General features: G+C 38.3%; 1 protein-coding gene across 1 annotated transcript in view; it reads left to right on the top strand.

Moving 5' to 3' along the window:
• Positions 1-14,830, top strand: part of Etf-QO (electron transfer flavoprotein-ubiquinone oxidoreductase) — a 134,109-nt gene extending 119,279 nt beyond the window's left edge. The window contains exons 10-11 of the mRNA XM_068227037.1: positions 94-315; positions 12,300-14,830. Coding sequence (XP_068083138.1) covers positions 94-315; positions 12,300-12,463 — 386 coding nt within the window. The 3' untranslated portion in view covers positions 12,464-14,830. The remainder of the gene's footprint in view (positions 1-93; positions 316-12,299) is intronic.

Below are 14,830 nucleotides of genomic sequence, written 5' to 3'. Positions count from 1 at the left end.
GCCCTACATATCATGTGATACTTCAGTTGTTAAATTAGTAATTTTGCTTTAAGTGGACATTTAAGTTGAAATTTGTTTTATAATCTCTTTCAGATCCAGATTATAAGAGACTGAAGCCTGCTGCTGAATGCACCCCTATTGAATATCCTAAGCCCGACAATGAAGTTAGTTTTGACTTGTTAACCTCTGTGGCTTTAACTGGAACTAATCATGAAGGGGATCAACCACCACATCTCACACTAAGAGATGACACTATACCTGTTAAGAGGAATCTGGCTATTTATGGTGGTCCTGAAGCAAGATTTTGTCCAGCAGGTTAGCTTCAGTTGTCAGTAGCTTACATAGTAACCTAATTTAAACCTGAGTAATGAATAGGAACAAATAAAATCAAGCCCTACATTGAAAATTAGTACCTGAGATTATGTTTATCCTTTCATGTGTTCCTATTCATATTTTTATCTTTCTATAAATATGTAACTTGATTTGACATTAGTTTGTTCCTTATTACTTATATTGACCGTTTGTGGTACCTTTCTGCCTCTGTGTTTAACCTGTACACGTAGCCTTCTAACTCCTGTATTCATCTTTATCTTCCCTTTTCTTGTATTTATCCAGCTTCTTATCCTATACTTTTCATATCAAGATAAGATCTGTCAAGATGGTCCTCAGTGAGTGTTAAAACCTGCCTTCCTGATGAAGCTAGGAAGCAGCAGAAACAAGCTCATCATTGCTGAAAAGAAACAGATGTAGGAGGACTGGGATTGTTGAGGAGAGAGCCTGTATGTATGAAGATGTGGAGATTGTCCTTTTGTGTTTTTATGTCCGTACTTACAAAGGGCACTAGGAAAGTTTTGCATTACGCAAGAACGGTTGGCTGGACACCCCTGTTATGGTGAGGGATGAAAAGCGGGGTGAAAACTGGTCTAGAAGACAGCAAGGCGTGACCTTCACACCAGTTGTTGCCAAGCAGTGAGATTGAAAACAAGTTAAGATGTCAGTGTGGTCTAAATGTGAATATCGCGCAATTATCCGCTACAATTTTGCTCGTGGATTAACTGTTGACCAGTGCCTGGAGGAAATTACTCCTGTGCTGGGGAAAGACTGTCCACATCGCACAACAATTTTCCGCTGGTTCAAAGAGTTCCAGAGGGGAAATTTTGGGGTTGAAGACGATCCTCTTTCTGGGCGACCGTCTGAATCAGTGACTGAGGAAAACATTGAAGCTGTGAGGAAAATCTTGCAGCAAGAGAGGCGATTGACATATCGGCAGGTAGAAGAGACCCTCTACATCCCTGCACCAGCTATTCATTCAGTTCTACACGACCATCTCCATGTTAGAAAGGTTTGTTCCCTTTGGGTGCCCCATTCACTTTCAGAGGAACAAAGGGCACATCGAGTGAAATGGTGCCAAAAAAATACTAAAACAGTTTGAAAATGGGACTTCGCGTAAGGTCAATAGCATCGTTACAGGTGACGAAACTTGGCTTTATTATTACGATGTCCCAACAAATTCCCAGAACAAGGTGTGGCTGTTTGAAGATGAGGGTACTCCTGTGACTGTGCGAAAGTCAAGGTCAGTGAAGAAAAGGATGATTGCAGTATTCTTCACTGAACGGGGCATCCTGACTTGGGTTGTGCTAGAAACACAAAGGGCAGTTACTGCGAAGTGGTATAGTGAGAATTGTCTGCCTCAGGTCATCCAGGCTCTCAAGTAGCTCCGTCCAAGGTCACGATTCAACACTTGGCTCTTACATCACGACAATGCTCCAACACATTGTGCTAATGTAACAATGTATTTTCTTGCCAGATCAGCGTTGACTGTGCTTGGTCACTGTCCATACAGACCTGATCTTGCCCCATACGACTTTGCACTCTTCCCAGAAGTTAAAATGAAGCTGAAAGGGTTGCGTTTTGCATCCAACGAGGAGCTTCTGGCAGCATGGGATGAAGAGTGTGAAAATGTAACCGAAGAAAAGTGGCAGAGTTGGTTCTGTGACTGGTTTTGACGTATGGAGAAGTGTATTGAGTGTGTTGGAAATTATTTTGAAAAAGTCTACAGCGTTCACTCACATTGCAAAACTTTCCTGATACCCTTTTTATCTCCTCTTTCTGATTCTCCCTCTTCCCACACTGATGTATGATTGTATTTATCCTTGTTACTATCTTTCTATTTATTGATATTGTGGATCAGTCAAAATATTTAATCGATAAACTATTTAGTTTTAATTTGAACGATTTGAAAACCACATTTATGGCTAAGACAAGGAATGCAAATAATCTATGGATCAAATTGTTTAACTTGTGTTCTGTGATTAGTATGAACTTTTTATTATTTTTTAAAAGTGTTGGGTTCTTCAGTCTGCCAAAACTAATTTTTGAATAAATAAATGTATAAACTACCTAAAAAAAGAAAATACAGTAAAACTTGCTCAAAGTGGATTTGCCATTTTTTGTTTTTCAAAATAAGACAAGTTTCTGCCTTTCACAAAATATCGTGGATTTTTTTTTCCCCCTTAAAGCACCAGTCATCACCATCCCAACACAAAACATAATACAGTATACAGTAATTTTAAATATTATTTAGAGCTTACCTGTACCTGTCTTCGCATGACACTCGGCTATCCTGATTGATGTACAACAGTGATTTGTTAATTATTATTACTGCGCTTTATTATTACATATATTATAATATACAGTATATAATTTTGACACTGTCACAACACTATATTACACTATTTCACAACCCGGGATATACTGTACACACCTTAAACTTACTTCTGTCACAACACTTATGCAGTATTTCACAACACTAAGTTTTCTTCCACAGGTCAAACCAATAAAGTTCTTTCCTGTTCGAAATCGACTTTCAACCTATTAGGTCGTGTTACGTACATTTAGTACATATTGAAGAGATGTTAAGTACAGAACAAAAATGGCCAACCAGACACCAGTGGGATCTGAACCCACAACCTCCGATTTTGCGTCGGTTGCTCTACCAATTGAGCTGTGGTGGCCTAGGCCATCTTTGTTCTGTTGGAAAGCATCTAAACTAGAGGTCTGGCACAACTGCCATCACACTGTAGAGTGCGTTTAAGTTGCCCATTGAGGGCCAAGTCAATGAATATTGAATTTTCACAACCGCATTGTAATCAAAATCGACTTTCAACCTATTAGGTCGTGTTACGTACATTTAGTACGTGTTGAAGAGATGTTAAGTACAGAACAAAAATGCAATGCTATTATTGTTCTATGTTAGAACCTCAGAAGAATTATCAGCAGGTCACCTGTAGTCATCGTGTAGACACCCACTTCCCCGGAAGTTGGCTTTGATCCAAACTTCCGTAACTCTTGATTTAAACAGTGGTAGCAACAGCGTCCAGCCTATTTAATCATGCGGTATACTCTGTTTCCCTTCAGTAGCTCGGATAAAATCTTCTTGATCTTGTCGATTACATCTTCAGTGCCGTAATTTCTTTCAGTGATGAACTTCAAAACTCTTTCAATGTATTCTGGAACTTCCGTCCAAATCTCTTCGTCAACAGTGCCTTTAAAGAAGGATTTAGAGACATCGAACTGTAACACATGCATCCCACGCTGTGGTATGTGAACCATACCAAGGCAAATAGAAATGAGTTGCACTACGGGAGCATAGATCTCTTGCTGTAATCCATCCCAGGATGTTGAAAAAATCCCTTCGCGACAACCTTAGCTTTCCGTTTAGTTATAGAACCATCGGCATATTTGTTTCTCAATACTATCCAACTCCTGACAGTTGAACAATTCTTCGGATACTCCACCAAGTCCCAGGTATCCTTCTTCAGTATTGAAAAAACTTGTTGGCCATTGCCTGTATCCACTTTTTTCATCAGGACCAGAAATTGCGGACTTAATGGGAACTTTTGCTATGCATGCAACATCTGGATGATCTCCGACTTCCTCTTCAGTAACCCGGTGCTTCCTTGGTCTGCCGGTTTTCTCGTGATAACCTTCTTAGGCTTACCTGGCCTGTGCTTTATCAGTGTTGTAATTTCAACTGGAAGTGGATCCACATCAAAACCCACGAAGCCCGGTTCATCTTCTGAATCTGTCAAATTCAATTGCATATCATCTTACTGAACTTGAATGTTGATCGATTCATCCCTACGACGTCAGATTGTTGACACATGTTGCTCTTTTGTCAGCTCTCAGATCGTCAACAGTCTCAGCGATATCAACCATCTGTGCTGGGTAGAAATTCTCGTGACGACGACCATCCACTTTTGGAAGCTCTTTCAGGAACTGGGCTTCGCGAAATTTCCACTCGACGTTCCTCAAGGATTCAAATTCTGAAGGTATTGGAATCCGCAGCAAAGTCCAGAAACACACCCTTTTGCGCATGTGGTTCGAACTTGCCAGTTCGATGTAAACAGTAGACCAATGAGCCAAATTCCTGAAAGTTCCCCACATCTGTTTCTTCTCCCATCCACGCTTGTTCATTTGGTATTTGAGGGAAGTGTAGGTTGTAAGAATGGTAGGGTATGAAGACTATAATTATGTAGGATTTAGCAGTTATGTAGAAATGAAAAGGTTAGCACAGGATAAGGTGGCATGGAGAGCTACATCAAACCAGTCTATGGACTCTGATGACAAACAACAACACAACAATAACTTTAATAAACAGTTACTGTTCGTAGTCTGGTAGGCTAGGCTAGTTCACTGGTGTTGCTTCCTGATGGATTAACTTGGCATTGAGCTTGACCATAAGCTGCGGTAGGGAACAAGCAAGCGTATGAGATCAACTTTCTTTGTAACTCTTGCTGTATGGTTTCAGTATGAAGTGATATATTCAGTAGTCAATTAAGAGATTTTGTTTTTAATCTTTTTAAATCTGATAAGTTATTAAATAATCAGGTTTTATCCTACTCTTAATCAAATCACCTTTCTTATCTCTTGAAGGCGTGGATCATGCAATTGGTTAGCCCACTAATGGTCTCTAGGTCTGATGCTAGTGCCCATGGGGGAAGGTTATGATCAGGAATATTTGACTGTATCTCTCTCTGTGGATCAGTAATAGAGAGTCAGTCTCTGAATCCCAAGATCATAGGTTCAAACCCAGTCGAGGTAGTACATTCGACACTCCATGTCATACGCTGTTGGCATGTACGAGATCTTTGGTGACACATTTGGTGCCCAAGAGAGATCCAGTTTACTCTGCTATCTGGTAGAGTAAAATAGAGCATCAAAACTGATGCGCAGGCAGGCAGGCAGGCAGGCAGCCAGCCTAGATGACAGCAAATCAAAAAGCCTGCACAGTGTATTTAACTGTTAACTTAACATGAGTAAAACTACATTATATTCCTTTGACTTCCACTTTGACTTTGGTACGGAATGCAATTTGCTGCATACACTAGTCTTTAGCTACTGTCTAAAGTACGTACTTGTATTTTCATCACTTTCCCCAGAACATAGTCACAAACTCAAACACTCCTCACACTTTTAACACGGAAACACTCTGGGGTAACTTTCACAAATTTATTATTATTATTATTATTATTATTATTATTATTATTATTATTATTATTATTATTATTATTAAGATGAACTTAAGGAGCTCTAGCACCCAAGTGGCATCTACGGGCTTCTGGATTCCCCAGTGCATTTACATTTACCTGATTAACACAATACTGTGGAATACAATTCAAAATAACTGATTAAGCTCTTTTGTATTTGATAACACACAACATAAATATAGCATGATACTGATATAGCTACCAGGGTGGGTCATAAGATGACGATATCCTGACTTGCTTACCTAACCTGATGACCTGTAGAACTGAAGCGGTATAGGGATATATTGGCTAGGTTATACTCTCTCCTTAAATGACACACACAGAATTAAATATATCGACATACTCTCAAAATCAACCACGTGTGTATATATATACCTACACCTGGAACATAACATCCACCTTTTACAACAAAACACCACGAACCTGCTACGCAGGCGTAGCAGGGGGAGAGGTGATACTTCCACGTGGCGCGTCCCAGGTGGTGGATAGGGGGGTCCTAACCGGCTTGCCGGCGGACTTGAGGGAAATAAAATACCTCTCGCGGACCAAACACACCCCCCCTGTGGGTGGGGGAGGCAGACGAATAATACACCCACGGTATCCCCTGCCTGTCGTGAGAGGCGACTAAAAGGGGCGACCAAGGAATGATTCTATTAGAACCATGAAACTACTTTTGATTAGTACCATCACGCGCGGAACACCATCGGTCGCTTTTACTTGCGAGTAGTACCACTCTAGATTCACAATTAAGTATTTAATTTATTTTCCACCTAGTCGATACAATGATTGCTTAAGGCAATTTTTAATGGTCAAAAGTGGCAATGGGATCACACATGACTGCCACAGGTCATAAATTTACCAACATAGAACAAGACCTGACCATCATAAAAAAGTTAAAAAAGGGCAGCTTAATGAACACATATGAAGACCTGTACATTCATCTAGACCAACTTGTAAAGAAAAATGATAACCTTAATGAGGCTGTAGAATATAAGAATCCATTATATTATCAAATTCTAGTATATTTGAAAATGCTTGAGAAGGATCACAAAAAAAGAATTGGAATTTCTCCACCTACAGATAGCCCTACAACTTGTTCCTCCTCAGTTGAAGCTATAGGTGACAGCAAGGAAGTTTTTGACACACCTATATCCCCCGCTCTTCCACCTCCTCAGGTGCAAGAGGAAGGAAGATCGCATCATCAATATTACACCCGGCGCAAAACTGTGAAAGAATGACAGGAGTTACTGTTCCGAAGGAAAGCAGGCTTAATAAGATTTGACAACTAGGAATTAGTTATATTTTCATCTACATTAATAATAAGAGCCGCACTGTGATATCAGGATTTCTTCATTTCGATAATTACTTATAAATTGTATAATTTTTAATTTATAAATTGATCTTTTTTCATGAATTATTAAGAAAAGAATACTTATTAGGACAATTTCTCTATGGAATATTGTACAAGTGTTTCCTTGACGACTGCTTTCTATTGTAGAAATAATTTATATATTTTCTCTTGAGTTATTTGTTTGTTTTAATCTTGTCAATCTTTTGTTAATTTTAAGGACACTTCCTCTAAAGCATTACTTTGTCAATTTTATATATTTTTCATCTAAACAGTGTTATGTGGCTGAAGATGTTGATAATATACGAAACATGTACCACTTTTGACCATTAAAAATTGCCTTAAGCAATCATTGTATCGACTAGGTGGAAAATAAATTAAATACTTAATTATGAATCTATTGAAGTGCGATACGGACCATGAAGCTGATTTTATGTAATAGTACCACTCTGTTAGGTACTCCATTGTTTTGTGATTCGTAGCACTCGAGTGGGGTTCATTGTGGGTTTCCAGTACCCGTGAGTCGTGCCCATGTGTGCAACACTGCGGGCCTGGGTGTTGCCTGTGAGTTGTACCCGTGTGAGCGACACCATGGGTATGGGCGTAGCCTGTGAGTTGTACCACTATATGAGCGACACCGTAGGTCTGCGTTGCCAGTGATTAGTACCCACTCTGTAGGAACACCACGGGAACACCGGCGCCAATGATTAGTACACCTAGGTGAGGAACCTCATCGGTTTGCGTTGGCTATGAGTGGCACCATTGTGTGAGAAACACCATAGGTCTGCGTTACCTTTACAATGTACAATACTTGTGAGTAGTACCTTAATGTTTGGAACACCGTGAGTTTACGCTACCTTTGATTAGTACCGCAGCTTGAGAAATATGGTTCTCCTTTACTACCGATAAGTGCCATTAGCATCATTGTGCTTTATAAGTGGTCCTTTGGTCACTAATACTATTATTTACAATCTTTTTTGAGTCTGATCCACTGTTTTTTGTTTGTTTGTTTTTTGTTTTTGTTGTGTTTATGTCCATCCATTCATTCTTCATGACATTTTTTACTTTTTTATTGTTTGGTCAGTGGATGCTTTTCAATTTTTTCTTGTTATTTCATTTCGTACCATTAGGGGCCGATGACCTCGATGTTAGGCCCCTTTAAACAACAAGCATCATCAACATCATTTACAACAAAACAAACATCCTACTACTTAACAAAATTTGACAATTTTTTGTGTATCTCATTTTTTGTGCATTGATTGCTTAAATTGGTGATGCTGATTATGAATATATATAAGTAGTTTTTTTTAAGTGTCAATATTTTGGATGTGATACGAATTTTCCAGTTTTCTTAAAAGCTACTAATATTGCATGAGTAAAGAAATGTCATTCAAACTTCAAGATAGGCAGAAATATTAAACTTAATTGCCTAGCATTCACAGACGATCTTTCATTCCTAGCAAGTTTTGTGGAAGAAGCTTCATATTTTTATAAGTCTCCTTAAGTTGTGCAGAATGATCTACTGGTATGGAAGGAAACTTCTTCCCATTGTGCAGTAGGACAGCTTTGAGACTTCTACTCAAATTATCTATAAATAGATGCCATTGATCTGGTTCATGAGAAATCTTAATGTGTTCAAAGAGACCATTAACATCACAACAAAAACAAAGATTTCCAAACATTTGGTAGAAGCATTCAAAATCCTTATGCCTTACCCTATATTTTGTTATTTTACAGGATTTATCAAGAAAGTTATATTGCTTCAGATGGGATGCAAGAAATTCAGCCTTTGATTTGGTTAGTTGCAATTCCCTAACAGGGTCATCCTATTTCAGGTTCCAAATTACTACCATCACTAAAATTGAAATCACTGTCATCACTTGAATTCGTCTCTACGTCCTTTTCACTAGTATTCTGTTTTAGCGGTGATGGAATTGGCAGCTTTTCAGTATGTGGTTGTGGGGCAGTAGATTACGATATGCTAGGATATGGAATTTTTTTCTGCTCTTGGTACTTTTGTAGTGTGTAATATCCACCATACAAAAATAACAGGTGTCGTGATGATTTGTAGGTTCTTGTCATATTTGGGGAATTCCAAATGGCATACATTTTCTTGTTCCACGTAGCCAACCCTCTAAAGTAGACTGGCAGCTGTCACAAGTCATATGGGGAGCCCATGTAACATGTTGGTCTTGAACCTGTACACTGAAGTAAGCGTGGTACACCTCACAGCACTTCATACTGGGCACAATTTTAGGTTTCACTTGTTTAGAGCCAATGCATTGTCCACAAACATAATAAAACGTGTCTGCTGGCAGTTTACAACTTCTGGATGTTGACATTTTACGTTAAAAGACTACAATAAACGTTACTTTTAACCACAGAACTGCATCTATATTCACAAACGATAGGAAGACATTTTGGAAAAAATATAGATACATATCAATGTGTACAGTTGGATTTTGAAGTAAGTATTTACTGCTTTCTTGGAAGGCACATACTTTTCCCAAGTAGCTTTCTTACTCTCTCAAATCAAATAATGGGCTTTGGCCCATAGGTGTTTAAATGTTTTAAATGTTTGAACATACTTCCTCTTAAAACAAAAATCGCCACCATCACAACAGTTTGCTACGAAGCGAAATCCAGGACCATGAAAGCATCAGTCAAAACATGAAATTTCAGCTGTTGACTCGTATGGCTGCAACTGAGTGAGAAAAAGAAAGTATTTTAACAGTCATCTAGGAGGTGCAATAAACCTATCCTGAGTCCACCAGGTCTTGATGATGATAATAATATGAATTTTAACTTGAGAAATGTTCATATAACTACCATTCATTGGTCAGAAGCCAGCATGTATGATGTTTGTATCGAAAAATAACTGGAATTATTTTATTACTAGTAAATACTGACTGCCTTTATTCACATTAATTTATAAACTGGTATTATTTTATTACTGGTAAATACTGGCTGCCTTTATTCACATTAATTTATAGACCTTACACACAATACAGTGGGTCCAGCATTCTGTCCACTGTTCAAAACACTTCCAAAAGCCCTTCTTGGATAATCTGTTGAGTATGATGAGTATACCCAAAAATATATATTGTTTAACCCCTGCTTAGTATGAAAATGATGGACCTTTTTCACTGTAGAAAATAGGTAGAAATCACATGCCGCTGGGTCCGGTGAATAAGCTGGCTGTGAATACGGTGATTGTTTCCTGAGTCTTGCTGGCGTGATGAGCAGGTGCATTATCTTGATGAAGGATCCATCCCATTTGAGTAAGGGTCGGTCATGTAGCAGAAATTTTCTTCTTGAGTGAGCCCTTCAGTACTTCACAATAATAAACGGCAGTAAATGTGCTTTACTTCTTCACCACATGAGAGTACACAATGCTTTGCTAATCAAAAAAAGACAAGGTGCATGGCTTTTTCTGCACTTCTTTCAACCTTGGCGTTCTTGGGTCTTGGACTTGGAGGATGTTTCTACTCGGCACTTCCCTTTTTTATCTCAGGGCCGTATTGATGGCACCAGGTTTCATTGCATGTGATAAATTTGGCCAAAAAAAATTCTGGTTCTCGCTGAAGCCTCTCTTTTCATTGCTGACATGTCGTCACACGGTGAGGTTTTTTTATCATTAACCACACGAGGCACCCACTTCGCTGCAACTTTGCGATAGCCAAGAACATTGCATATGATGTCTTCAGTTGAGCCATAGGAGATATTCATAATTACTGCAACCTGTGCAATCTTTACACGACGGTCTTCTCCCACGACATCAGTTATGTTGACATTGATGTCGGTCATTACAGTTGAAGGCCGTCCAGGACGTGGGACATCCTCGAGGTCAGTTTTACCCTATCTAAATCATTTATGCCACTCAAAGACTGTGTTTTTCCCATGGCTTGCAACAACATTTTCATTGTGTGTGATGGAGTTTTGTCTAGGAGAACACAAATTCTAATTGATGCACATTGCTGCAACTTAAGATCCATGTTGGGTACAGTTAATATGTTCTTTCACTTTGACTGAGCACTTTCAGGCGCATGATCCACATGACGACGTTTCACTCAAGGTCACCCCTCTCCAATACTGTCAACACCAACTGAAGTGTGAGAACATTGAACATTAATAAAATCATTCCAGTTATTTTTTTTATACTCCTCTGTGTTTTGTGTAAAACTACATTCTGTTTGCAATAGATGTGAAATTGCATCAAATTAATAATGCCTGTCTAGCAATTTGACTTTATGTGAATGAAGATATACTTACATGAGTTTAATACCTTGTGTATTGCAGAATTTGCATTACTTTTAATGATTCTCTTACATTTTGATTTGGTGTGACACCTTTTTGTAGGATGTTTCATGGGTCAGAGTTTGTAGAAAAATCATGCAGTAATCTATCAGATACCAGGCGAGTTGGCCATATTGTTAGAGGCACACAGCTGTGAGCTTGCATCCGGGAGGTAGTGGGTTTGAATCCTACTGTTGGCAGCCCAGAAGATGGTTTTTCGTGGATTCCCATTTTCACACCAGGCTGTACCTTAATTAAGGCCACAGCCGCTTCCTTCCCACACCTAGCCCTTTCCTATCCCATCGTCGCCATAAGACCTGTGTCTGTTGGTGCGACGTAAAGCCACTAGAAAAAAAAACTCTTGCAGATATACAAGATGATTTATTTCTTCACATTTCAAACACTATATCTACTGCAAGATCTGAATATATGTCAAATGTCAAGTAATAGCATAAGTTTAATAACTTAGGTGACATAACTATTGTGTCCATCCAAAACAATTAACATCATTAGTGTTTTTTTTTTTTTGCATACTTATCCTGGTGAGTGTTGATGTTTATCTCTTTCTTTGCTTGAGTCATTGCCATATTTGTAGTTATTGGTAAGTTGTGGAACTTCCACATAAATCTGGTAAAGATTGCATATCTTGATATTGCAACAGTGCCAAAATCTTTGAACTATAACTGCAGTAGTTGTTTGAATACTATCCTCCTAGTGGTTTTGCTATGCCATAACAGTATTGCCTGGATTCTGAAGTATATTAGTTTTATTATAATACCTGTACTATTTAAGATTTAGCCTACAATATCCAATTTTTGCACAGATTAATAGAAATATAACTATGGAAAAAATTGAGCTTTGTGTAGAATTGTGAGTGTACATTATTTTCAATATTTAGTGCTTCTGTATAGATTTCTGTTAAGTAGTTGTGAATTGTGCCTTTTAACTGTACTGTATATCTTTCTTTTATGTCATGTTATTTAGCTATTCCTGCCCATAACATCTCAATTTATTTGGTGCAGATGTGGACAAATTTTTTCTATTGATTGTGATATTAATTTTCTGTCCTCCTTATTTCCGTTCTTATGTTGTGTGCATTTTCACAGGGGTTTACGAGTTTGTTCCTCTGGAGGAAGGTGATGGGCAGCGTCTGCAAATCAATGCTCAGAATTGCATTCATTGCAAGACCTGTGATATCAAGGATCCCAGTCAAAATATCAACTGGGTAGTCCCTGAAGGAGGCGGTGGACCAGCATACAATGGCATGTAAAAAAGTGAATGACTTCATCTTTCTTCACATTCTCCCAGATAATGCTGTAGAAAACGTGATGTGAAAAGATATGTAAGGCTGTGCAATGCTGTCGAATCTGATTGCTGGTTATACTTTTATCCAAAGGAGATGTTCTGTGAAGGGAAAATGTTGCAAATGGGTCTTGGAAGGTGGTCAATTTGTGTACTGATATTCATTTATATATATGAAGTTCTGTCAGAGGCAGGTACAAAATACTTCAAATATATTTCCTCTAATAACTGGTCCTAAACCAAATGAAAGATTTCAGTTTTGTGGACCAGTGTGGCTTCCTCAAGTCTTCTTTAGAAATGAAAGCAAATTCACATTTATATTCTTGTATACCAGATGTCTTGTTATTCACCAGTGTGTTATCTCTTGCATTTTAATGTACTAACTACTGTAAAGGATGAGATATGGCTCTTTTCTGTTAATTTGCTCAAATCAGTTTAATTTACTGTTCTACTTGTAAACAACGTTGTTCTCTAAAAAGCAGATATGTCAGACCTAAGTAAGACTGATCATTGCTGACAACTAATGTAGTTACTGATGAAAATCACCAAACGTTTCCTAAGCAAGCTGTATCTCATTGCAAGTAATGGAGGTTCAGATACCTAAGGACCTTATTCATGAAACTTTAGTTTTTATCTTCCACCAATTTGATTGTTAAAAACCTTATTCATATATGCTGCTATTCTATTTATATTCCTAAAAGAAAAGAAAATATTTATTAGTTACACTCCAAAATATATTAGTAGTGGCTTTCACTGTACACTATGAACATAGATAATAGTTTAGCTCATCGTAAACCGTGCAAAATGCTGCCAGCATGTGATTTAAGAGATACTTATAAGATGTATCAGTAAACAAGCTCTCCTCACTGTATGGATGGGAACATTGAATGCAACCCAACAGTTAAAAAATGAATTATAAATATCTAGCTTCAGTCGTAGAGGTGGAGGAATGGTGAGATTTCTTGTTTAGGGAACAGTGTTAAGCGACAAGGACTATAATTGTAGTGCTAACATGAAATTTTTTTTCCATCTATAGTGAAAGCAAAATTGTTATTTATTCCTTGCAGATTAGAGTATGATCAATTCCTCTTCAGTATAACTGGATCTTAGCACTTATATATCTCATTGTACCATTCTGTTTAATGTCGACCTTTTCTGTATGCACTGTTGAACCACACCAGACTAGTAAATTAAGATGAGAGCTATTGTACGTAGAACTATTGCATTTCTTCCTCAACCTTTACCACTTAAGTTAGATGTTACTTTGAGTTATAACCTTCACTGCTTCTCTACAGGGATGTTTTTTGTATCATGTAGAGTTCCAATACATTTTGTCGAGTACTTTCTGTTACTTGTTGACCTTCGAAATCCACTCCCAGGTATGGGGTGGTATGTATACACTGTTGAATTGCATTATTATGACCACTCTCTCTGTGCTCTATGGCTGAGTAGTCAGTGTCTTGGTCTTCAGTCCTTGGGGCCTGGGTTCAGTTCCCAGCCAGGTTGAGGGATTTTAATATGAAAAGATTGATTCTCTTGGCTTGGAGGCTGGATGTTTGTGTTGTCTCCAACATCCCTATAACTCATACATGTCACTAGCCTGTAGTTTTCCATGCATGGCAGGTCCCACCCACACTTTTTGGAGGGTCAGCCTTGCAAGGACTGCACCAGGCTAGCAGTAGCCAAATGAAAATATACTGGTATATACTGTATATAGCACTTACATACTCTGAAGGAAAATCTGTATATGATGTAGAGTCAGTAAAGGAATGGTAGCTGTCATTCATTGTAATAAATAGCAATAATATTGTATAGCCTTGGCTGACAACTTCCAAGTCTTTTCAGTTGATGCTAGACAAACATTTTGCACATCAATTCCAAACTTACATTCTTGCTATTCATGCCAACAGGTCTTGTCACTGTTGTTAAGTGGTCAGCACTCCCTGCAAAACTAACAACTCTGCGCTCACATATTAGATTGTTGAGAGAATTTTGCCTAAGGTTTGCCTAAGATTTTACATGCTAACATAAATATCATAGCGTGTTATGGCTTTTTGTGTCTTTGAAAGATCACTGACATGGATAAGATAAAACCTGTAGTCTTGAAGACAAGAGCGTATTATTCTAACCATTCAACCACTCGCTTTCCTTGACGGTGGCTGAAACTCATATCCGAGTATCAATTTATTTCTCTCCTGCAATTCTTGCATCATGTGCATGCTCTATGCAGATGTCTTTGATGCCATAGCAGACCAATCCTGGCTTGAAACATGTGGCCACATTGATTGCACCTAATGGAAGGTTGAGGACGTAGCTGGACCTGAAGTAATTTACA

The sequence above is a fragment of the Anabrus simplex genome, chromosome 3, assembly GCF_040414725.1.
Source record: "Anabrus simplex isolate iqAnaSimp1 chromosome 3, ASM4041472v1, whole genome shotgun sequence".
In the NCBI taxonomy this organism is placed as follows: Eukaryota; Metazoa; Arthropoda; class Insecta; order Orthoptera; family Tettigoniidae; genus Anabrus; species Anabrus simplex.
This window is presented reverse-complemented; position numbering and strand designations above follow the sequence as displayed.